General features: G+C 37.3%; 1 protein-coding gene across 5 annotated transcripts in view; it reads left to right on the forward strand.

Annotated features, from left to right (window-relative positions):
• kmt2ca (lysine (K)-specific methyltransferase 2Ca) overlaps positions 1 to 24,011 on the forward strand; it is a 184,712-nt gene that overhangs the window by 109,477 nt on the left and 51,224 nt on the right. For all 5 annotated transcript variants that reach the window (XR_013815734.1, XR_013815735.1, XM_079806795.1 and 2 more), the window contains exons 13-21: positions 2,799 to 2,906; positions 3,017 to 3,840; positions 8,170 to 8,289; positions 11,711 to 11,827; positions 14,400 to 14,504; positions 15,632 to 15,736; positions 18,557 to 18,738; positions 20,690 to 20,854; positions 22,608 to 22,717. Coding sequence is in view for 3 of the 5 variants with exons in the window: in XM_079806795.1 (XP_079662921.1) it covers positions 2,799 to 2,906; positions 3,017 to 3,840; positions 8,170 to 8,289; positions 11,711 to 11,827; positions 14,400 to 14,504; positions 15,632 to 15,736; positions 18,557 to 18,738; positions 20,690 to 20,854; positions 22,608 to 22,717 (1,836 nt within the window). In the remaining 2 variants the exon portion in view is untranslated. The remainder of the gene's footprint in view (positions 1 to 2,798; positions 2,907 to 3,016; positions 3,841 to 8,169; positions 8,290 to 11,710; positions 11,828 to 14,399; positions 14,505 to 15,631; positions 15,737 to 18,556; positions 18,739 to 20,689; positions 20,855 to 22,607; positions 22,718 to 24,011) is intronic.

Consider the following 24,011-nt stretch of genomic DNA (forward strand, 5'->3'; position numbering starts at 1 on the left):
TCTACTCTCTGGAGAGGGATTGTGTCAGTATCCTGTTATAAGCTCCTCTTCTCCCTTGTGTGTCCAGCCGGACTGCAGTCATTGTGCATCACTGCCTCATGACCTTAGCAGCCTTCCCTCTTGTTTGAACTCTACATGTTCACTGAGGTACCCCGAGGCCTGTTTACATGCTGCCGCTACTGCACAGCTGGGCTAAACTTCAACCTCTCTCTTGCCTTAGTGGCACACTGCACATTTTATGTGCCCAATATACAGCCTCTGATACATTATTTGATTTATGTGTTATTTTTTTGGGGTGTCATAATATACTAGGGGTGTGACGCGACAACTTATCTCACGAGACGAGATACGAGATTGGGTTCACGAGAACGAGACAAGATTTTTACATAGTATTTTTTAAGAAATCCTCAATGATGAAATGCATGACTAGAAAAATTGTTTGCAGGTGCATTTTAAATGTCATCTTGTAATGAATGTCATTTCAGTTCTACTTTCTGAGTATGAATTATCATATGTAGTAAAAAACAAGCAGCACTGTAAAGGTTTTGGAATTGAAGCGACTGTTATCCACCTGATTTATTTATTTTTATAAAAAGCAAAACTAGAGTGATATATTCTATCCTAACTTCACCCTCACACTCCGTCATGACCAGGTCATGGCAATATGACATGAGACAGCTTTAAGTTGACCACAACGCACTGTATCTACTACTACGATTGCGTAAAAAAAGACATTCTGCTTGAAATGCCAGTCAACAAGTTCTTATTGTACATATTTGTATAGTTATGGTTACAAGCTCTTCTTCCCCTCCCCTCACACGTATTTGGATTTGGATTCTGTGGCCAAAAAAATAGAAAACACAAAATAAAGTTAAAGATGAGTTTATTTATTTAATTAATAAATTTCTATGGATATTGTGATTTAATATTATTGTGAATCCTTTTGGCTGCAGTAATCGTGTAGTGAAGTCTGATTTTTATTTTATTTTTCCATTAAATTTACATTAATTTGTTTAACGTCATTAAGATTTGTTAACTCATTTAATAAATATGTTTAATTCAACAGTACAACTGTTTTATTTAAGCATGCTAAACTTCCTCACACATTTTCTTCAGAAAATGTGTAACACAAGTGTCCATGTTCAATACACATACTACAGTGCCTTAGTGGACATCAGTAAATGATGAAAAAAGACCAGATGGAACTTGCAAAGTAAAGTCATTTTGAGGCAGACAGACTTTGTTTTTTTTTTTAAATATGTATGTAGGTAGGTGTGTGTGTGTGTAGATGTAAGAATTTTTGTAGTGTTCTTTGTCTGGGGGAGGGTAAGATATTCTCTAGTCTGGACTCTGACTTGTCTGGTTAAAAATAGCTAGCAGCTCTAAACCAGTGAGGCTTTCGTCTTCCCTGTGCTGCTAGTGAGTTTTAAGTATGGAGACGTTATCAGGACACCACAATCACCTCACTTCTTTTTAGCACTCTGAATGATGGCTATCTTGCTTAGGTGTGATATATAGGATTTACATTTATCAAATTATAAAAGGGGTCATGGTCTTGGTCTGTATATGTATATGTGTGTGTGTGTCTGTGTGTGCTCATTCATTCATTCATTCATTCATTCATCTGTCTAGTTTGGTGTTGCGCAAATGTATCCTTAGAAGTTTGAAATCCTGCATATAACCAATGTTTTTGGTCTAGCAATGTTTTTGGTCCAGCAATAACCAATGTTTTTGGTCTAGCAGTTATTCTGAAGTCTTGCGTATGAGCGGAGAGCATGGCTTGTGTTTGTTTATTCATTTCTGTGTGCCCTGTATGAGACCATCTCAGCAGTGTCTAACAAGAGAAGGGCTCGTAAATGTGTTGTCATGGTGATGCCTGGCACAATGGGCCACACTGGCAGCTCGAGTATTCCTGTCGTTGTTCAGAGTGAAGGAAGTGTAAATGTATGGTGGAGGAGGGGGCAAAGAGAACACAGTTTAATTTTATATATAAGATAGATGTATAAATATAGATTAAATAATAGTAGAAAATAAGATGTAATTTCTTAGTTCCTCTAGTAAATTCATTTTCTGAGCAATCGTGGTCTGTTGATTGAGGCCAAATGATGAATTATGCATTTAGTTGCGTTTTTAGGTTTGACAAATGGTTGTTCAGTCAAAGCAAAGCAAATCTCATTTGCATCTCCTCTGATTGATGGTGTGAGTGGTCACTTTAAATATAGCTGTAATATTCTTGTCAAGATGCCAGATTTTGTTGTGGCACAGTTTTTGCAGATACCACAGGTTGTGAATTGTATCTAAATGGTTGCTGGCAGGACATACGCAATCATTGTCATACCCTTTGTTGAGTAATTCACTAAACCCCAAATTGCTACAGGGAGATTGAACCTGTAATAAGTTAGTGGTGCCATTTCTGTGGCGTAACTCATGTAACTCCACTGCACTGACCATAGTTGTGTGGCGATAAAGATTCTAGACTACCTGCCTTTTGATAAAATGTTTGAAATAATAACTGTTTATGCAGTACTCTGTGTGTAGATTCTTTGCTGCATTTTGTGATGCAGTTTGAGCAAAGACAATTTGAGTTCTGATAACCAAACACATGGTGTAATCAGTACATGGTATATTCAAGTTACTGTTTGTATGAATTGCATTTGTAATGTTTTTTTTTTGTTTTTTTTTTCATTAAATAGAAAATGTCATTTCACTGACCCTTGTGCATGTTCAGCATAGATCAGTAACTATTTTGTCCCAGAGTTGTTTCCTTGTGCAACTTAACACTTCTCTTTCCTATCTAGATGTCTTTATGCCTGTTGAAGAAGTTAATGAGGCTGATGAGGAAGTGGCGTTGGAGACAGAGCTCAGTACTAGTCCACTTCCTACTCTGCCAGAAGAGTTTCTGTCATGTAAGTTTTTCTTTCTTAGTCCGTGGTTCTTGTCCATAAACATGCATAGTGTTCTGTATTATTGTGTTTTCTAGCCACAGATTTCTTAGGTATGTGTTTTTTTTTTGCAGCTGCTGAACCTGCCCAAGAGATCCAGGTTACAGTCACTTTGACAGAAGGTCCCGAGCCTCCTTCATGCTCCTCTACTTTAGTGGGTGTACCCTCCCTCTCCTTTCAGGCCTCTACCACTACTGAAGACCACAACCAGGAACAGAGTCTCATTGGTGCTTTGGAAATGGGGAAGGAAATGGAGGATAAACTGCCTGAAGCTACAGAGGATGAACCCGAAGCAGACGTTTCAAAAGCTCTTCCTGCTTTGCTAACCAAAGAAACATCCCCCAAACACCCTCGAGCCCAAGAGGAAGAACCCATGGATGTCTGTCCCTCAGACACTAATATGAAGGATAAAAGGATGACAAATGTCCTAGAAGCCCAGAGTGTTGAGGAGGAAATTGAGCAGGGACAGAAACAAGACCAACCAGAACATGAAGAGGAGGAGGTGGTAGATCCCGAGGTCACTTGTATTTTTCCTGAGCCTGATAGTGTCCCACTGGTTGCAGAGTGCAGTCCTACTGTGGAAATGGACACTACACCTGTCAGCGAGCACAGTTTCTCCAGTTTCAGCTCTCCCATTGAGGATAAGAGCCTCATTTTAAAGCATTCCCCGGGAATGTCGTCCGAGGGCTCAACCAAGTTGACCCAGTCCCCGTTTTCCACTGAAGCCTCGCCCAGGGAGACATCACAAAGCCAGACGCCAACCCACAGCCTGAATCCAGCTGGATACAGCCCCAGTGTTTCCAACACCACTTTCTTCCCTCTTACACCCAAGATAGGTATGGGAAAGCCAGCCATCTCCAAGAGGAAGTTCTCTCCTGGAAGGCCAAGGGTAAAGCAGGTAAAACTCCTGGTTTTTGGTCTGTCTATCTTGCTGTTTGGTGAAGGCTTGTGGTTTCCCTTGGTCTCTTTAGGAAACTGATTCTGTCTGTGATCCACAGTTTTCAGCTACACAGTAATTACTCCTTTGCTCTCCATGTTCCTTCGTCACATTGATTTGTGCCAGAGTGTAGCGTGTATTAATTAACATGTAAAGGCTCTTACTGTGCTCTCTTGGCTCAGTGTCTGCCTCGCTCACTCATTCTTTTTCTAGCTCTCTCTCCTGCCCCCCCCTCTCCCACTGCCCTTCTCAAATACATCACTCACAGTATCCCAGGAGAGAGGGGGCTGGGAGTTGGCTCCAGAGACAGGGTTTATGCTAGTGGAACATAAAGGAGTCTTTTTGGAGGTGTGTAATTCAGATAAATGCTCACTGAGCTGGAAAGCACAGCACAAACCCATTTCCCCTTTGAGCTCTGGAGCAGGGAGGATGCTAAGAACTCCTTTTTAGGGCCTTCTAAGTTTTCATAAATCTAAATTAAACCTGGATTTGCAGTGTCTTTGTGTCGAATAGAGTAAACTTCAAACTACATTTAATTCTTGCATTCCTCGAAACAAAGATTAGAGTGAGTTCTTTTCCATCTTGCTGGTGGTCACCTTAGCATCTCATTTTGGGAATGAGCATACCACAGCTCCCAGCAAAGCTTAGGCCCAGTACAGGCTAGTATGTCGATGCAGGCATGAATGCTTGGCAATGCCAAGCCGTTGTACATACTTAAATGATAAGTTCACCCAATGATAATTCTGTCATCATTTACTCAACCTTGTGTGGTTCCAAATCCATAAGATTATTGCTCATGTTCTGGAAATGCACATGAAGATATTTTTAATATCCATATAAATCAAGTGGTTTAATCCACATTTCCTCAGTCTCTTTATTTGATGAATACATTTACTTTTATTTATATATAAACAACATTGATCAATACATATATGTAAACATGAAAGCTCAACCTTGCTTGATGCATGAGAACAAACCTCAAACATCCTTGTGTTACGCAAGGAAAAATGGTTTTCACAATTTTTTGCCCTTTCATTTTCTATATTTGACGTAGTCTATGTATGTGTGTTGATCAAAGTTTAAATTAAATTAAATCTGTACATCATATAAAGAGATCACGCCTCTTCCGAAAACTTGGACACTTCATATGGATTATTTTTACCACGTCTTTATGAATTTTTTGAGCCGTCAAAGTGTTTTCAGATAGAGAAAGAAATCTCTCAGGTTTCATTGAAAAAAAAAAAATCTCCATATTTGTTTTGAAGATGTACAAAAGTCTGGGTTTGGAATGACATAAGGGTGAGTAAATGATGACCAAATTTTCATTTTTGGGTGTACTATCGCTTTAAAGGTGTAAGTAATTTCAGCTGTTTTGCTAACTTCTGTCATTTTGCTAACCTCCCTTACACATTCTGTCTTCACAACTCAGCCCTCCAAGACATGTCTGTAAACTTGATGACAGCAAACCCTAACAAAATAATTCACAGGCAAAGGGCATTTCTGGTTAGATAGTTTTCTGATTGGCTAAAACTTTCTTGGATAGTTCTCGGATTCTCGAATCGGGAAGCGTTTTCCTCTTTACAAAGTATAGGTTCATCACAGAGGCTAATGTGGTATGTCAAGAAAGCTGTTTTAGTAATTTCTCTGTCAGGCATTAGGGATATTTTATGCATGGAAATCCAAACGAATAGCTTACAATAAAGTGCATTGTTGCGTTTCTTTGGTGTTAACAAACCTTAGTACTCAAGGGGGCAATAGAGGGTTACACTTTATTTTAAGGTGTCATTGTTACAGTGTAATTATATATTTAAGTACTGAGTAAAAATAATTAACTACATGTACTTACTATAGGGTTAGGATAGGATTAGGATTTGGTTTAGGGTTAGTTGCATGTAATTATGCATTATTTACTATTATTACTATTGTAAGTACATGTAACTAGGGCTGGTCCGAATACCATTTTTTGAGCTTCGAAGCTTCGGGAGTAATCAACATCGAATATTCTAAGCTTTGGTGGGAAGGGGCTGAACATATTGTTCTCTCGAATAAAAGCAGGAATCTCGAGAAGCGGCACACGGCTGCATTCGTTCACAGCCGCTAAGCGCACAAGCACTGCAATGCGACGGTGAGGGAAAATGTTCTCACGTCACATCCCTAACAGGTAAAAAGGCTAATACATTTTGATTCTATTATTCTATTTTTCACAATGTCAAACTAATGCAGCTTAACCCAAAATGCAAGCTCAGGCATGCCAAAAAAAAAAACCACGAATATTTGAATCCCAAATTTGAAAATCGAATACCAACCCATCGAACGAATATTCGAATATTCTGGTACAGCCCTACATGTAACGTGTAACAAAGATGGTATAAAATAAAGTGCTATCCAATAGAGTTACAATTTTAAGTACCATTTAAACTGGATGTAATTTTTCAGATAGCTAGTTTTAAACATGTTGACAGTTAAACAAATTTAACTAGCATGCTTAGCATTGTATTTGGGCATACTGTATTTTTGAAATGATATGACATGAAATTAAATGACTAGAAGAGTGAATGTATGTCTGCATTTGTGTTAGTTTATATGTCTCTGGTCGCTTTTCCCTCTGGTGTATGTGCCATCTGGGCACAGTGTAATTTGAAGGGTGGGCAGCTGTCATTGGCTCCAACTGAGATTTCCGGTTTGGTGTGTATAAGTGTGTTCATGAGTATGTGCACACCCCTGTGTTATCGTGTGTGAGTAAGAGAGAGAAAGAGATTTCGTTTTGTTGTGGAAATGAGCTTCTAGCGTTTCATCGCTTTCTTGAAGTAACTCCCGCTGACTCCCTTCAGAGACAATCAGGCATGCTTTACGGTCTGAATTTTGTAGAACTTTCAGAGTCCTGTTGGGATTAGCTTGAGTTTATCATTTGAAAATATGTATCTGCTGATTGAAAGAGCTTTCATATTGCCACATATGTGTTTAAAGTGTCTCTTGGATGCCTACTCAATAGGCTTAAAATTTTCACCTCTCCATTTATTTTACATTTGCACCATATTTGTCCTTTTTGAAAAGGCTAATGGAAAAAGAAGTCAATACATACAAAGACTTACTTCATCAATATACTCTCACCGAACTGACGTTGCATGGTCCCGATTAGCAATCACCAATATCAACTCCATAATTTTGTTATTTTTTATTATAATAATTTATGTCTTTATTCACAGGCATGTTGGCATGATGATATGTGTTTGTTTCTCAGTTGCCCCCTACACTCACTTTGTAGCTTGTGTTAAAGGAGAGCTATTTATTTTCTTTTACTTTTCGTCTTTTTATTCTATGACAACAATTCTTGGGTCCTGTTCTTAAGGAATGTTAATTTATTTCAATAAGTACTTTTGTTTTATTAGGAAGCAATGTTCTGGGTTCAATACAATTTACGCCCAATCCACTTTAAGCATTGTTGGTCACCATAGAAAATAATGTTAAATAAAGACAAAATTGCAATGAAAATTATAAACTGTGCCCTTGCTGCCCAGTTTTTAAAGACTAAAATGTTTTTGTTTGTTGTTTTTTTTTGTATGGAAGAATTAATACAACAATGTTGTTCTGAAACATTAAAGTTGTATTGAAGCTCAGACATTCCTTAAAAGTTTGGGACAAAATGATGCATAACAGGGAAAAAAAGAGTAACAGACCAACCAACGGCTGTTATTTATTATTTATAATTCTGAAATAATTTAAATTTTTTCAAACAAAATAGGCCTTGCGGTGTTTGTGTAATGCATTGTAATTACACAGACTAACCCTCATTAGCTCGTTAAACAGGCTAAATGCTCCCCATGACACTTTGCGCTTTGTAAAATTCTGTTTATCTCAAAGAGCTGCTCGTTGTCATGCTGACATGATCACGCTTGTTTTGTACAAACAAATAAACAATGTTGTTTCCATGGAGGCATAACGATGCTTTATAATGAGAAATTTGCAGACTTCCTCTACAAAGTGAAACTCGCTCAAAGCAAATACTCACATTTGCTTCTCTTAGGACAGAAGCATTTTATGTAACATCACTGTCATGTTTCAGGAATTTGTCCCAAACTTATAAAATATCTATAATATATAAACCCAATATATCTCACTTTATTGGCTTGGTATGATGCATTTGTGTAAAAGTATTGCATTAATTTGACATGCTGTGATCTATGTTGCTGGCTTTCACATTTATGTTGCTGCATTTTGTCATCCCTCATTTTCCCCTCATCACCAATATACCTCTCCCCCCTCCGTCTCTTCTCCGCCGCTTTACCTCAGGGTGCATGGAGTAACCGTAGCGCAATGAGCTCGCCTTCCTGGTCTCCAGAGCGCTCGGACGCCTGGGACAGCCCTAAGACCAGGCCGATGCACGGGCTTCCCATCTGGACCATGAGATTGGTAAATGAGGGGAGGGTGTTAAAGGGTTTGGCCCCAGCAGGGGACTGAGTTTTTAAGGTGGGTGTGGGCTGGTTTAGTTTAGAAGGTAAGATCAAATATGGTGCAGAAAAGTTATTATACCTTAGTATGTGAGTCATTCAATATTCAGTCATCGATATTAGGTTATGTATCTTGTTCATGATATAATGTTCATTTTGTACTCATCCAACAGTAGAAAAGTCCACTACAACAACAATACAGCCACTTGAAAACCTCCTGTGAAAACATTGAACAGGGCTTTAATACAGGACACATTCTTGCTTTTAAAATCAAACAAAAATGTACCTATTTTTTAACATGGCACGCTGTCATGTTAAAACGTAATGCCCATGGCATGAGATTCTAAAAACCAACGACGATCAAGACTTTGATCTGATACATATTATATGTGAACAGAAAATTATACACATGGACCAAGTGGCTGGTATTTGGTAGGGATACATTTGTTGTCACAATATACAATCCCTACTCATGCTTTTTAAACACAACATGAAATCAAAAAAGACCCTTTTGACCATAAATGTCCCCGGTCACAATTCATCAGTACCTGTTACTCTAAAAAAGTGTTTCCATATTGGCATAATCATATGCTGACATAAGCAAGGCCGTGTGACTAAGTAAACAGTAGTAACCAGTAATATCACAGTGTTCCATCCCCTCATGATTCAGTCAAGTCCTGAATGATAAAATCCAAGCCTCATCCCTCCTCATTGCTCACTGAACATTCTGTTTCACACACATTACAAAAGTTAAATGAGGTGTGATTTGCTGTTTTATGTTGTTCTCCATTGCATGAGCACATTTCCATGAGCACATTGTACATTAATTTAATAATTGTTTTATAATAGCATGTTCATATAACAAACTCTGCATATCTCTACAAATGCATGTGCATGAGACCCCAAAGTTGCATCCTTTCTATTGCAGCAGTATCTCATCAGAATTGCTGTTCTACTCTGTGGCTGCACTCAAGCAGATTTAGAGGAGTGCCTTCCTTAACCCTCGTCTATTTTTTCCCACTCCATAATTCATTTCTGCACAAATTAGACTCAGGCTGTAAAGGCGATGGAGTGCGCCAAGCTTCCTTAGGCAATCTCTCTAAATGAAGTTGACGTCTCCTGTCTGAGTAGTGCTTCTTGGCTACAGTGAGGTAATTACCTGGGAGGAAGTGGGAATTGGGCCAGAGCTTCAGCCTCGATGCAAACGCAACGTGACACCTTCAGAAGCAGGGCAAGTTGGCGGAAGCCTGGCCTGAAATGTGATCTGTAAGTCAGTGCAGTGTTCAGGGAGTTGAGCTGAGCCCCAGAGGGTCAGGTCTTGGGATGGATGGATGAGTTTGCATCACAAACGCAGAAGCAACTGGTTTGGTGCCTTCTTGTAAGTTTTCCACCATGTCGAGCTAGGTTGTAGGTGGATAATTATTTCTTCTAAACAGCAAAAGATCTGCTATTAGAGGATAATATGTGTGCATTTTGTATAAAAGTTGGGAGATATAGCAAAATTCAGTGCAGTGAAAAGTGCCATTCTTTTCTTGCAGATTGCTAGAACACATGCTGCATCCCAGTTCGCCTACTTATACTACGACCTTAAAGTATGTACTCTTTTTGTGAAGAAAAAGTACATACTTTTGAGTGTGTAGCAGAAGAATATGCAAGCTTTGGGACATACTACTTCGTCATCTATAACGGACTCTGTCGCTTTGTTACGTGCATCCCATCACTGTTTAAACTGCCCTGTCAATCATCTTCACAGTTAAAATCCTCCAAGTTCAATTTAATTTCTTACCGTATTGTAGAGAAATGTAGTAGTACTTTGATCTGCCATTTGTGGGTCTTTAATGTAGAGACTTACTTTATTTTTGTTTGCAGTTTAAATATAATGATGCATTTAAAAGTTAATGTCTGAACGTATCGGTACAAAAGTTCACAATGCTGCTGCAGGTGAAATATAATGTAGTTTACATTGAATAAATATCTTTAAGTCAGGTAAAATACTGATAATTGATCTCTCAAGCCCCTCAATCTAAACCACTCTACTTAACTGTGGTTTGTAGTTCTAATCGAATCCTCGTCCAACTCACAATGGGTTGTGGGCAATATCAGCCATTAGAGTGCGCATCGATCTGCACTTCGAATTCTAACCGAAAATAGTAGACCATCTGGGTATCTTTGGAATACTATGCAAATTGGGATGCAGCAACAGGTACAACATTTCTAAACGTTCAAAAGTTATTTTTTAGAATCTGGGATTCTGTTAAAGAGGAACTATTTTTTTTACACATTTTCAACATTCTTTGGTGTGTAATATTGCTGTTTGAGCATGAAAAAGGTCTGCAAAGTTATAAAGCGCCAAGTCCACTGTTTCTGATTTTCCTGAAACACATAAGTGTAGTCTTGAGCTTTCTTCCTGGAACAAATGCGTCACAATATTATTTAAATAATTCCCATCGAAGGCATACACAAACTAAAGGTGCACCACTGAGTTTAAGACACAGACAAACAGAAGTGCTAATAAACAATATATAACTACTCTTTCACTACGGTTGATGCTGACTGAGCAGCCGTATTGGATTCTAAAGTCGCGGTTGTTGCTGTCCCCCCCAAGTTTCCCAGTCACAACTCTGACTTAAAAGTTCCTTCTTGGAATGAGGAATTTCCCGCTTTCTAGGACAAATGGAATGCACCAAATACTTTATAAAAGTAATTGTATAAAAGTTAGAACTACATAAAAAAAAGTCAATGGGATTTTTCATAGTTTTGAACATCCGTTTTATGAAAACCTGAAATTTAATCAGTTAGAAAAGAAAGATAGCATACCGAGTCAGAACATCCTGAAGGTCTGTGCCAGGTTTGATGGTCATATCTTGAAAGCTCTAGGACAGGTTACTGGAAGGAAGGAAGAAGCAGTGTCCTAAATAGTAATTGATAAGAATGTTGGCTTTGTCAAGCCATCATAACATAAATTTATTGAAGGGTGATATTTTGTTTTAAAGGGGGGGGGGGGGGGGGGGTGGTAGTGAGGATACGAAACTGAAATCAGTGTTTGAAACACATTTCAAAATAACAAACTTCCTAACTCCATTATAATTTTTACTACTAAGTTTTAAATCAGAGATGCTATTATAATACAATGACCAGACACAAAATTGGCATAATGTCTTTGTCTTTAGGGAACTTAATGGCTTAATAAAGCACATTAATTCAACATGATATTCTCATGCTGGTTTATGTTATATCACCGACAAAACAATATTTGAGATGTCATCCAGCCCTGTTAGCTATGATTATTTGCCCTTTTGTATTATAAATTCACACTCAATTTTCCCAAAATGTGCCTTCAAAGAAATTAAATAATATCTTCTCTCCCTGTCTCTGTCTGCTAGGGTCGTGGATCTGGCTTTCCTGGAAGGCGGCGACCCAGGGGAACTAACCTGTCTGGGAGAGGTGGCAGGGGACGCTCCAGGCTAAAGATGGAGAGCAGCCCCGTGGTGACCCCTGGGGTATGAAGCCCCCACCTCTACAAGCATAAATAAAACAGCACTCAGATGTGCTTAATGTTCACATTAAAGCCTGAGAAATGCACTCACGCTCAGCAGAGCTTCAGCAGCAGTTCCCGGCCCAAATGGCCTTTTCAAAATAGCAAATGCTGACATTTTCTCCAACACGAACGACTTGTGATAGGGGAGATTGAGCCAGCATGTGCTTGGCTGCCAATATGATAAAATAGGCAATTTTATTCTCAGCAGCCTTCCTGTAGTTTACACACATAATGAACACCTCGTATTAACTTTGTCAACCAGTCTCATTGTAATCCAGTGGCACACTAAATTGTCACGTAAAGTCCCATTCTGTGTGTGTCTTTCACCATGACAAGCCTTTAATTATAAGCTCTCCATTACTATGGCTGTATTGCCAGATTGGGTCGACGATTTTTAGCCCAAAAGTTCTCTAAAACCCGCCCACTCCAAGAAAAAAAAAGCCCAAAACATTTAACATATGATAGAATTGTATTGCCATGTCAACCAAGGTTGATAAGGGCCATTTTTAACTTTTGACAAAACAATGATGACAATTTAAAATAATAAATATAGCTGCAAGTAGCGATGAAGGGCCAAAGCCTCTGCGCCACCACCTTTAAGGAAACCGTGCAAGTTGGGCGATATGCATTTCAAGCGGGTATAGGTCACTTTCAAATGAGTGAGATGTTCTCATTTGCAGCTCACAAATTAAGGTCTTTTTATATTTTTATTAACCAAATTATTAAACTAATTATATAAAACTGTTGTCAGTGCACTACAAATGAACTGGATCTATGCCTTTATTTTGTTATTCAAATTGATAGAATGAGAAGGCCTAAGCAAAAGCACACCACAATGAATGGGTTAAACTCTAAACCATCCAAAGTATAAAATGGAGAGAGAGGGAGGCAGAGTGAGATCAAAGGATAAGTTGGAGAATGTTTCCCAGTTAGTTGAGGCAGAAAATTCCACATTTTCAACAAAAAAAGCAAAAGCAAACAATGATAGAAAGTAGTCTTTGTTAATGCTTAAATATATGTCCAATAGCTAATAAAAGAAATTGTCTGAAAACTGTTCTTAGTAACAAGCCTTTTCTCTAGCCTGGCTCCGCCCTCCTACGTACTTCCGCTCAATTTTCATTTTCCTTCAGTACTCCGTCTGGAATTGCAGTATATTCTCTGGTTTTCTTCGGCAATCAGCGAACAGAGGGAGTGGCTGAGAACGATGATGTTAATGTTGTGCGCTAGTTTTTGATTACATATGTCACGACCAAACGTTAACAATTGGTTATGGCAGATCCAGAGTGGCTCTGGGCAGATCTAATAGTTTTAAACTTCAACAGAGTATACTCGCCTTCAAGGAAGTTTACGCTTGTCAATGGAGAGTGACAAGACTCTCTGTACAAATTAAATGTACGAGAGTCTGGTAGGACCAGGCTAGCTTTTCTCAACCCTGTTAAAAATAGGCTTATCTAGTGGTTACACTTTGTATTACATTTATTTCAACCAAATAGCACAAAATCAGCATATTTTTAAATTGCACATAATGCATTAATTATAAAAAATAATAATGTTTTTTACTCTTTATTTGTATTATTTTATATAAAAATACATGGTGTATAATTTATTATTTACAAGATATGAGACTCCTCCAGTTTCCATTTTTGTCATTACTTTAATCCCTTGCCATGGCAACTCCGTTTAAGATATCCGATACCAATCATGTTAAAGAAAATGTCATGTTGATGTCTACACTACACATTACATTATTTTTATGTGGTACTTTCTTAATTATATATAAATGTTCAAATGTATCAAAATAACATTACTAAACAAAAAAAAAATGTTTGCATGTCCAATGCATATTTCTCCCGCCCAACTCGATTAAAAGAAACCCACTTGGGTGGGCTATGGACACCTTTACACACCAGCTGATAAACAAAGCAACTTTGTTGTTTTTTCCCCCATCATCTATAAGTTTATTACATTTTTGTCATGCTTTTTCATCCTGGCATTATAAACAGATAATGAATAATAGTGTAGATTGAATTCAGCATTCACATTGCACATGTAAGAAACATGTTTCATTCATCTTCGAAACAGAAAAAAAAGTTATTTTTTTATGAAATCTAAGAGATTTCTGGACAACCATTTAAAGCCCATTCCACTAAAACTTTAAAGCTTCAAAAAGTTCATAAAGACATCATAAAGGTAATCCATATAAATCTAAACATTCACCAACACACATACAGGAAACACATCAATTATGGTCAGTAGTCTACATTGGGATTTAGGTTCCTTGCAAATTACTTACCAATTATATAAATTATTTGGATGTAGATGTTCAAGATAAAGCTTGGACAGTAGACCTCTATTATCTTTTTCATATTAATTCCTGGATCACACTGTCACTCTTCGGGCAGCAGCAATTGCCCAAAACCCCCCCAAAAAAATTCCAGAAGCAACCTTGATATCATTAGACACAGTATAGTAATATTTTAGAAACCGCTGGATGGGATCTGTTGTCTAAACTGGTGTCATGTGCCCTGTTACAGGTGATCTTTATGGATTCTCCATATGTTGTAAAAGAAGAGGAGGAGAACTCCATGCACAACACTGTGGTCATGTTCTCCACCTCTGATTCCTTCACACTTAAACAAGTAAGTATTTGAGGAAGCATTTTTGCAGTCAAGGCGGTGCTCACTTTGTGGTTTCATGTTGTATTTATTTGTCACGTACAGTGTATTATTTGTATTATTGTCAAGTGTGTATTTGCACACTTAAAGGGATAGTTAAAAATTATAATTATGTCATTAATTACTCACCCTCATGTCATTCCAAACCCGTAAGACCTTTGCAAAAACACAAATAATGACTTTATTCAAAATTTTCTCTCTGGCCTGTGCCAGTCTCCTATGCTGTTTACGTTGTAAATACAGTGCAGCTCCCGCAGATGCGTCGTCGTGCTCACATGAACAGCATTGGCTGCCATAGATCTTGAGAGCACTGCACTATTCACAATGGAAACTGCCACAGGAGAAGGAGACTGGCACAGGCTAGAGCGAAATTGTTGAATTAAAGTCACATGGACTATTTTAACGATGTTTTAATACCTTTCTGGACCTTGAAAGTGTTAATTAAATAGATGTCTATTGAGGGGTCAGAGAGCTCTCTGATTTCAGCAAAAATATCTTTATTTGTGTTCCGAAGTTGAACGAAGGTCTTATGGGTTTGGTATAACATGAGGGTAAGTAATTAATGACAGAATTTTCATTTTTGCGTGAACTATCCCTTTAATGTCTGAATGACATTGTTTTAGATAAAAATACAAAACACCAAAATTATGTCATCAAAGGCAGCACATGTAAAAACATATCGTCTTACATCTTTTCTCAGACCTTTATAGGACACATGATCATAAAAGAAATCATGATCACTCATAAAAATATGAGCCTTAGATTATCTTTAGGGTGTGTTCACACTTGTTGTTCAGTTGTTCAGTTCAGTCCTGGTCTGCTTAGCGTTCACATTGGCATTTTAACACCGAACCTTAAGATACCCATCCTAATAGCATAAGGATATGGTTACCTAATTGGTCTGCTTTTATTACATGCGTTTCGCGTCAGAACTTACCGAACATCCATTTGGCATGTTTGCTTCGATTTAAACAAACCCTGGTGCGATTGCTTTGTTAGTGCAGTTCATTCAAGTGTGAACGCTGCCATCCAAACCCTGGTGCGCAGCAAACAAGTAGACCGAGAGTCTCTGATCTCTCTTGTGTCTCCAGGACATGTGTGTGGTGTGTGGGAGCTTCGGTCAGGGCGCTGAGGGCAGACTTCTGGCCTGCTCCCAATGTGGCCAGTGCTACCACCCCTTCTGCGTCAATATTAAGGTAAGTACACCGCCTCCATCAGTCACAGCTAACCCCTTTCACTAGCACCGTTCATGAGATATAATGGTTTAAATTATGAGCAGCTTTTATCTTGAGTGAAGGTTAATGGTGCATGAGATAAGTGTGACAGGTCAGTGTGTGAGAGGACCTGGATGAAAGCAGCCTAAGGGTAATGCGTAATATGTTAAGAGGATTATGAAGCACACTATAAAGACGGTGTCTTATGTTGATAGACTAAAGCAGAGATCTTTATCATGTGAAGACAGCAGAAGAATATATCAGGGTGCTTTCAGTATCTCTCAGCGCTTTGAGATATGCCAAGTAGAGAAACTTCTTGATCTTCATTTAATATAAGAAGCCCAGATGGATTCTGCAGATTTTTTTTTTCCTCTTTCCCAGTGCGGATTCTGAAATCTGCTGAGATTGATGTGAAGTTCTGCACACACAGATTCACTGTAGACCTGATTAAGAATATTTAAAGCAATAAATCTCAAGAGATTGTTGGTGGTGGAGAGTGGCTTATTAAGTGGCTAAAATGGCAGCATCAGCAATATGATATAAATACTAGTGTTCTATAAATGTATTATTAATAATAATCCCAGTAATTTAGTGTAGTGTGTTCCAACATTTATTGTCTTAATATGTACCCGTGCAAACCCCATCAGTATGACTCAAGAACGCTTTCAACAACACCAAACCAAAAATGTATTCTTATAACTCATATTATACTTAAGGTGTTTGCTACAAGTAAAGTAATAGGATTAAATTATTAATTAATATGTTTTTTGACAGCCCTGATTTTTTTATCATCAATCACAAGAAAAAGAAAAAGAAAAGAAATATGTTTTTCAAAAATAATGTTTTTCAAGAAAAGATATATGATAATCTTTACCCCCTGGAATTTGCTTAAGTACCACCTGAGGGAACACACCCCTTGTTGTGAATCCCTAATGTAATTCATTAGCTTATCTGCAGGCTGTTTAAGGTTGCCAAGCAACATACAATTTAGCTTAATATAGAATTCAGCTGACCAGTGTGTACAGGTGTACATTCATCAGCTATTTTACCAAAGCTTCAAATTTGGCTTATTCCATCAGAATGTAGAATTTCATAAACGTGCACAACCTACACACATATGTCAGTATCTAATTGGCAAATATCATAGCCAGGTGTCATCCATTCTGAGCAAGCTCAGCTTCTGTAAAAGAGCTGTCTACCTCTCATTCATTTATCCATTGGGCTGTGCAAGCAGCTGAGCTGACTAACACAGCTGCTGAAGATAATTGCTCTTATCCCAGATAACAGAACAAGGATATTTATTTAAAGATAATTGATGGAAATTCTGCTATTTACTCATCCTCACGCTGTTCTAAACCTTCTAATTTTGAAAAAGGTGAAATGTCCATGCTAATCTTTTCCATACAGTGAAAGTGGATGATGATTTCTACTGTCAAATATAAAAAGCACCATATTTTACAAGTAGTATGTACAAATCGTGTGCCATATTCCTTTTAAAGTCTTTTAAAGCCATACGATAGCTTTGTATGACGAACAAACTGGAATTATAAGTCATCAAACATCATTGGTTCTTAGTGTTTCATGAGTCATGACTGATCTTTTTTTAGTGTCAAACCAGGCGCAAGACATATTGAGGTGCCATGATGGAATCTGGACAGGTTTGAATGAGATTTTACAGCTGCAGCAGAGAGGAAATTGTATTAAATAATGACTTAAAAGGATAGTTAACCCAAAGATTAAAGTTGTGTCTTAACTGACCCAGCCTCATGTCATTCCAAACCCATATGATACTTTTGTTTATCTTTGAAACACAAAGATATTTTTAATTAAATCTGAAAGATTTCTGTCCCTTTATTAAATGTCCATTACACCAATTACACAAAGTTTTCAAAGACATCATAAAAGTAATCCATATGAATCCAGCTGTTTTATCCATGTCTTCGGAAGAGACAGTCGCTTTATATGATGAACAGATCTAATTAGTTATTAGGGGTTTATTCACATATAAACTTTGATCAATGCACATACATGAAGCTCAATGGAAGCTCAAACGTTCTTACTTGACACGCAAGAACCACTGAATTTTGTTCTTGCACGTCAATCAAGTACATTTGAACTTCCTGTTCATTGCATAAAGCGACGACTGTGTCTCGTAGAAGACTTGGATTAAACGGCTTGATTCATATGGAGTACTTTTACAATGCTTTATGTACAATGTGTCATCTGTTTCGAAAATGAATGAAAAACGTATGGGTTTGGAATGGCATGAGGGTGAGAGTAAACAATGACAATTTTTTATTTTTGTGTGAACTAATTCTATAATGAAGACTGGGAATATCTGTATGGAAAAGAGTAGCATGAACAACTCTCTGATTTGATTCATGGGGAAAACCAAAGTCATATGGTTTGGAATGACATGCAGGAGAGAAAATTATGACTGAAACTTTAAATCTCCAAATAGTTGCATGTTGAGCCTATATATGTAAATTTTCCTTCATTATTATGGTTAAAATTATCCCTTTTCCAAGTGATGCTGGTGAGCAGCATGCGGACTGGACACGCTTGTTAGTACAGGACGATGTGGTTGGATTGAATTATCACCACCCACATAAATTGATCTGTAAATACCAGCAAATCCTTCTGACAAATACCTCTGGCCCTAGAGACATCTCACAGCTGTGTTCTTTGTGTATTTCTTTTATCCATCCAGATTATTGCCTGCTAAATATATAATCCTCCATTGCCCTTTAGACTAGTGCTTGACCTGTGACCTCTGACCTCAGGTGTGTGTGTCCATTTTAGATCACGAAAGTGGTGTTGAGTAAAGGCTGGCGCTGTCTGGAGTGCACAGTGTGTGAGGCATGTGGGCAGGCCAGTGACCCCGGGCGCTTACTGCTCTGTGATGACTGTGACATTAGCTACCACACATACTGTCTGGACCCACCACTGCAGAATGTACCCAAAGGCAGCTGGAAGTGCAAGTGGTATGTACACACACACACACACACACACACTAAAATTAGAAGCAGCTTTGGATCACAGCCCAGTTTAGTGTTTTTTAGTAGTTCTGTCTTCATCTTTTTCTGTCAGTCTTAAGGCTTAAAGCTCAGCGCTAAGGATTGTTTTTTCTGCTGGCACAATCAGCCCAGTAGAAACATGTTTTACTTGCCCTGCCACAAAAATAAATGAATATAAATGGTTATTTTTTTCATTGTTTTAACCATTGTATTTGAATAAATAAGCCACCAGAATTTTAGATACCAGTAAAATTGAACAGTTCTTGATTACAATTTTGATACCACAGCAAAAACTACTAGCCTAGCTAATATACATTTCAAACATCATTGAAGACAAATTACAAGTATTAGCACAAATAAATACAATAAGAGAAAAAGTGTGTGATGTTCTCTTGACAATTTTATGTGTGTTTGTCCGTTACACTTCATTCTGTGTTTGCACTCTTTCTGAGACACTGATCTCTGTGTACACTTGAATGGTTTAAAATCATTTGAATTTTTGAATTGACACAACTTAAGCACATACAAATCATATTCTTTCTATATATTCTATATTTTAAACAATCAATTCAAACTTTTAACTAATTAATCGTCCAACTTGCAAATAATCGAGTAATTATGAATATATTGACACATTGAATCCCCAAATGAATGTACATTAACGGAAGATGGGGAGAGATCTCTGGAAAATATGCAGAGGGAGACAGAAAGTGTAAAAAATGCCTTACTTCCATTAATTTTTAACATAGAATCACAGACATTAAAAATGTTCCTGCATTTGTTGTAACTGAATGTGACGTACCAGTTTGAATATGAAGGATGGCCAGTGAGATTTGTGTATGAAGCTACAATAGTTTCAAAATGATAATATTTACAAAATATGATTCACAAATGCTTTGACTCAAAAACAAAATTAAATCTGTGCCTGGCAGGAAAGTCTTATAATAGGCAAACAGTTCCATATGCACATGACAATTTGCAAATGCAGATTCAGCAATCAATGTGAAATGTGCAAACTGTGTTGTTTTGCATTTGTGAAAATTATTTTGTGAATGCAAATTGGGTTGTGAGTTTGCCATGTAAAGTATGAGCTGCTGTAGAGGGGATCATTTTCCATGAATTTAACAAGCTGAATTTTGGACTGTTCCTCAAACAAAGCTATCATATGGCTTCAGAACCCTTGGAATATAGTGCATTAGTCATCTGGACTAATTTGGGAGACAAATTAGCTTAATTATCTTGAAATTATTTCATAATGTCAAAATGCAGAATCTAAATGATGCTAAAATAGGCTTGTTTCATTTCCAAAAGCTAATTTTTCTAAAATATTGTTATAAGATTTTCTTAAATATATAAAAAAAAATATATTTTGATTTTGGGGTGAAATACCCAGGCACTTTCTTTAAAGGTGCCATGGATTCACAAGTCTGTGACATTCTCTCTCTCAATCTCTTCCATTTCAATTTCTCTCCCACTCTCAATTATTTAGCTTTATCTCTTTGTTAGCCTCACATCTCTCTTTGCATCCCCCTCTATTGTTTTTTCTCTCTTTACCCATCTAACACTCTCTTGATCTTTAGCAGCTGTTTTCAAACAAGATCAAAAGGGATTTCACACATATTTGCTGTAATGTCATATGTAATCCTCGTTCAAACAGACTGGGTTTGCATTACATTGTGAAGCATTCGGTCAGAGCTTTACTTGGATTTGAGCCATTTAAATATTTATTTTTAGGGCAGCACAGTCGATGCTAAGCCATGTGCAAACAAGAGGTGTGTCCATTCACAGGAAGGCTACAAAATGAGCATGAAAGGATGGATTTAGACGTTTATGATTAAAAGTGTGTGTGTCTGGGATAATGTGTCTTTGCACACTAATGTATGTTATATAGGTGTTTAACTGCATTGTTTTCCTTCAGGTGTGTGTTGTGTACTCAGTGTGGAGCCACGTCGCCCGGCCTGCGCTGTGAGTGGCAGAATAACTACACGCAATGCGGCCCATGTGCAAGTCTCACTGTGTGTCCTGTGTGCGCACGCAACTACAGAGAGGAAGAGCTCATCCTACAGTGCCGGCAGTGTGACAGGTGGGTGGCACTCTATCGTGCCAAATGTCATTATGACATAATAAAAGAGTATCATTGGAAATTGCTCAGCAGTAGATTAGTACATGAATAAATGCACGCGTTGATGGGGGAAAATATACATGGCATTGAGCCTGTGATATTTGCATCTTTTGTCACTTTTCTAATAGCTGACCGGTAGGGCTGTGAATCTTTGGGTAGGCAGCGATTCGATCAGATTCACGATTCATAGGTTTTCAATTCGATTCAAGAAAGTTTTTTGCCAATTCAGAATGATTCGATTCGAGACGATTCACATTAAAATTCGATGAATTCGATCCGATTATGCATTTATTTATATGCGTTCATATGATTATTAAAATGCTTCCTCTAATGTGTCTTAGTCAGGGTGTGAATTACACAGCGGCCTTCAGGGGTCAGAGAGTGGGCAAAAAAAACGGTAACTTTACAACAAGGTTCATTAGTTAACATTAGTTACTAATAATGAACTAATAATGAACTGCACTTATAAAGCATTTATTTGTCTTTGTTAATGTAATTTCAACATTTACTAATGCGTTATTAAAATCTTGTTAACATAAGTTAATGCACTGTGAACTAACTTGAGCAAACCATGAACAGCTGTATTTTTATGAACTAACGTTAACAAAGATTAACTAATGCTGAACAGAGGTGTTGTTCATGGTTAGTTCATGTTAACTAATGCATTAACCAACGTTAACTAATACATCCTTATTTTAAAGTGTTACCAAAAAAAACTTTTGTCCATTGTTAATGTTAGTTCACATTATTACTTTATTGTTTTATTATTATTACACACTTTACTTTAGTAGCCTATATAAAATGGCATTTGTAGAAATTTACACAAGTCAAAATTTAAAAAGGCTTTAAAAGTATTGTTAGTTAATGCTAACTATTGTGTAGGATAATGTTAATGGCTACACAACCTTATTAAAGTGTTCCAGGCATTAAACATGCTTCCATGGAGGGACTAGAATATCATGCACTTTTCCAACGAATCCTAAACAAACTTTTCTTCACGGAATAGAAAGAAAAGCCTTCTTTGTTCTCTTTATACGGAACATTTTCCTTATGATTCTGAAAGAAAACGCGCCGTGTGTCTACTGTTGCTATAGTATCGGACGCATCTTTAATGCGCATCTGATTGATAGATAAACTGCACGCTCATATTTCAGTGTTGTTAATGTTGTACTTTTGCAGTTTCCAACGTATATTCAGTTAAACGACTTTCATGTATCATTCATCAGAACTGAGTGTATGCATTTTAGACACTTACAAATGTGTTTGCTCCGTCCATGCAATAAATGTGCACCCTTGAATAAGCAGGGTTTTTCTTAAACTGCTCAGGTATGACCCATTTCCGTAAAACTTCAGTATTTTATTTTATATAAATAAGCTACGGACGGAGCACGAGAGCAATCCAGTGAAGGCGGTGAGTGCAACGCGTGTCTGAAGGCGAGCTGTGACGTCTCTATTAATTCATGCATTTAGTAGATATAATCAAATGTTTATCTTAAAGCACTGAATCGCTATTGAATTGCGATTTATTTGATTCTTAGCATTTTAAATCGGGTATCGACCACAATCAACGATTCACGATTCAAAAATACATGTTTCAAGATCGATGCATATGCATCGTCAGGATTTGTAATCGATGCATCGAGAAAACGAGTGAATCTTTACACCCCTACTGACCGGATATGAAAGTGGTCTGATCATGATGTTTGGTCTGCAGGTGGGTTCATGCCTCATGTCAAGGCCTGAATTCTGATGAAGAGGTGGAGAATGCAGCAGATGAGGGCTTTGACTGCTCGCTATGTCGAATGCACACCATGCCATCATCTGGTAAGAGTTACAAAGAGTACAACTTCTTACAGTTAGGATAATCACCAACTTATCTTATATCTCCAAAGGTTGCATTTTTTTTCTTAATGTATTGGGCTGTTTCAAATTAATTGTTGTAATTAAGCACTACAACATAACACTAGCTGCATATAATACATATTACTAATACTAGGGGTGTGCACAAGTACTCTGAAGTGACGCCAGTAATTGTTAATGTAAATGATTAGTCATGATGATTATGCATGATGTGACTTTCTGTGCTATTCGAAATTCTGCAACTCTACAAAAACAAGCCAAATAGGGACCTTGTTATTTAATTTTAGTCTATAATTACAATATAATTTTACACTGCAAGAAGTAAAAAAAAGTAAGTAAATTCTATATTAGTACTCAATTCAAGCTTGTAGAAATTAAAGTGTAAATATCAACGTTATAAAATTAAGTAAAACTACTCAACTTTTGATACTGGTGTTCCCATCATGCACTTGGGTTTGTGTACCAAGTATTGAGGTCTCTGTGTTCAGCTGCCCACGCATTACTTCTATTATGTAGATATGGCATCTACACAATATCTATTGTGTTATTTACTCAATTCAATGTTATTTTTTTTTGTAAAATGTATTGCAACTAAGTAGAAATTACTCAACCTTTTACTGGCCAAGTTAAAATGACTGATTTACTTTGTTAATTTTATTTTACTTAGTTAAGAAGAGTTAACTTAATTCCATATGTGAAATTTAGTTTCAAAAACTTGCCAAAGAAAAATTAAGTAAATCTTACTTATAGTTTTTTTTTCAGTGTAAGCAGCAATCAGCATATAGGAGAGCAACCATACACAGGACGTGTTCACTCACTGCGCTCAAACTCACACACACAGATACGCAGTCACTATAGAGAGAGAGCAGAAAGACAGAGGACAAATTAATGCATCATACCACTCAATCTTGATGTTCTTTAAAAAGAATTGTTTTAAATGCACAGTGCCTTAAAAAAAGTGACGCCAAGTGCTAAACTCCCATCAAGATGGTAATGACAAAAATAGTGTGCACTGCAGGCAGCGCAGTCTCCAGCAAGAACTGCCAATCAGATAATGCCACTTAGGTATATTCTTACGAACTTCTTGAAATGTATCTAAAGAGTTTTTTATCTAAGAAAATTTCTGTGAATCCGGCCCCAGGAGTTCATCACATTTAATCGCCATTTAGATTGAGTTTGTAAATTGATTTCATGCCTTGTTTTGGTTGTTCAAACTACAAAGAACCAAACAGATTTGAGTTGGATATGCATAATCAGA

The sequence above is a fragment of the Gobio gobio genome (genome assembly GCF_949357685.1).
Source record: "Gobio gobio genome assembly, chromosome: 23".
Classification (NCBI taxonomy): domain Eukaryota; kingdom Metazoa; phylum Chordata; class Actinopteri; order Cypriniformes; family Gobionidae; genus Gobio; species Gobio gobio.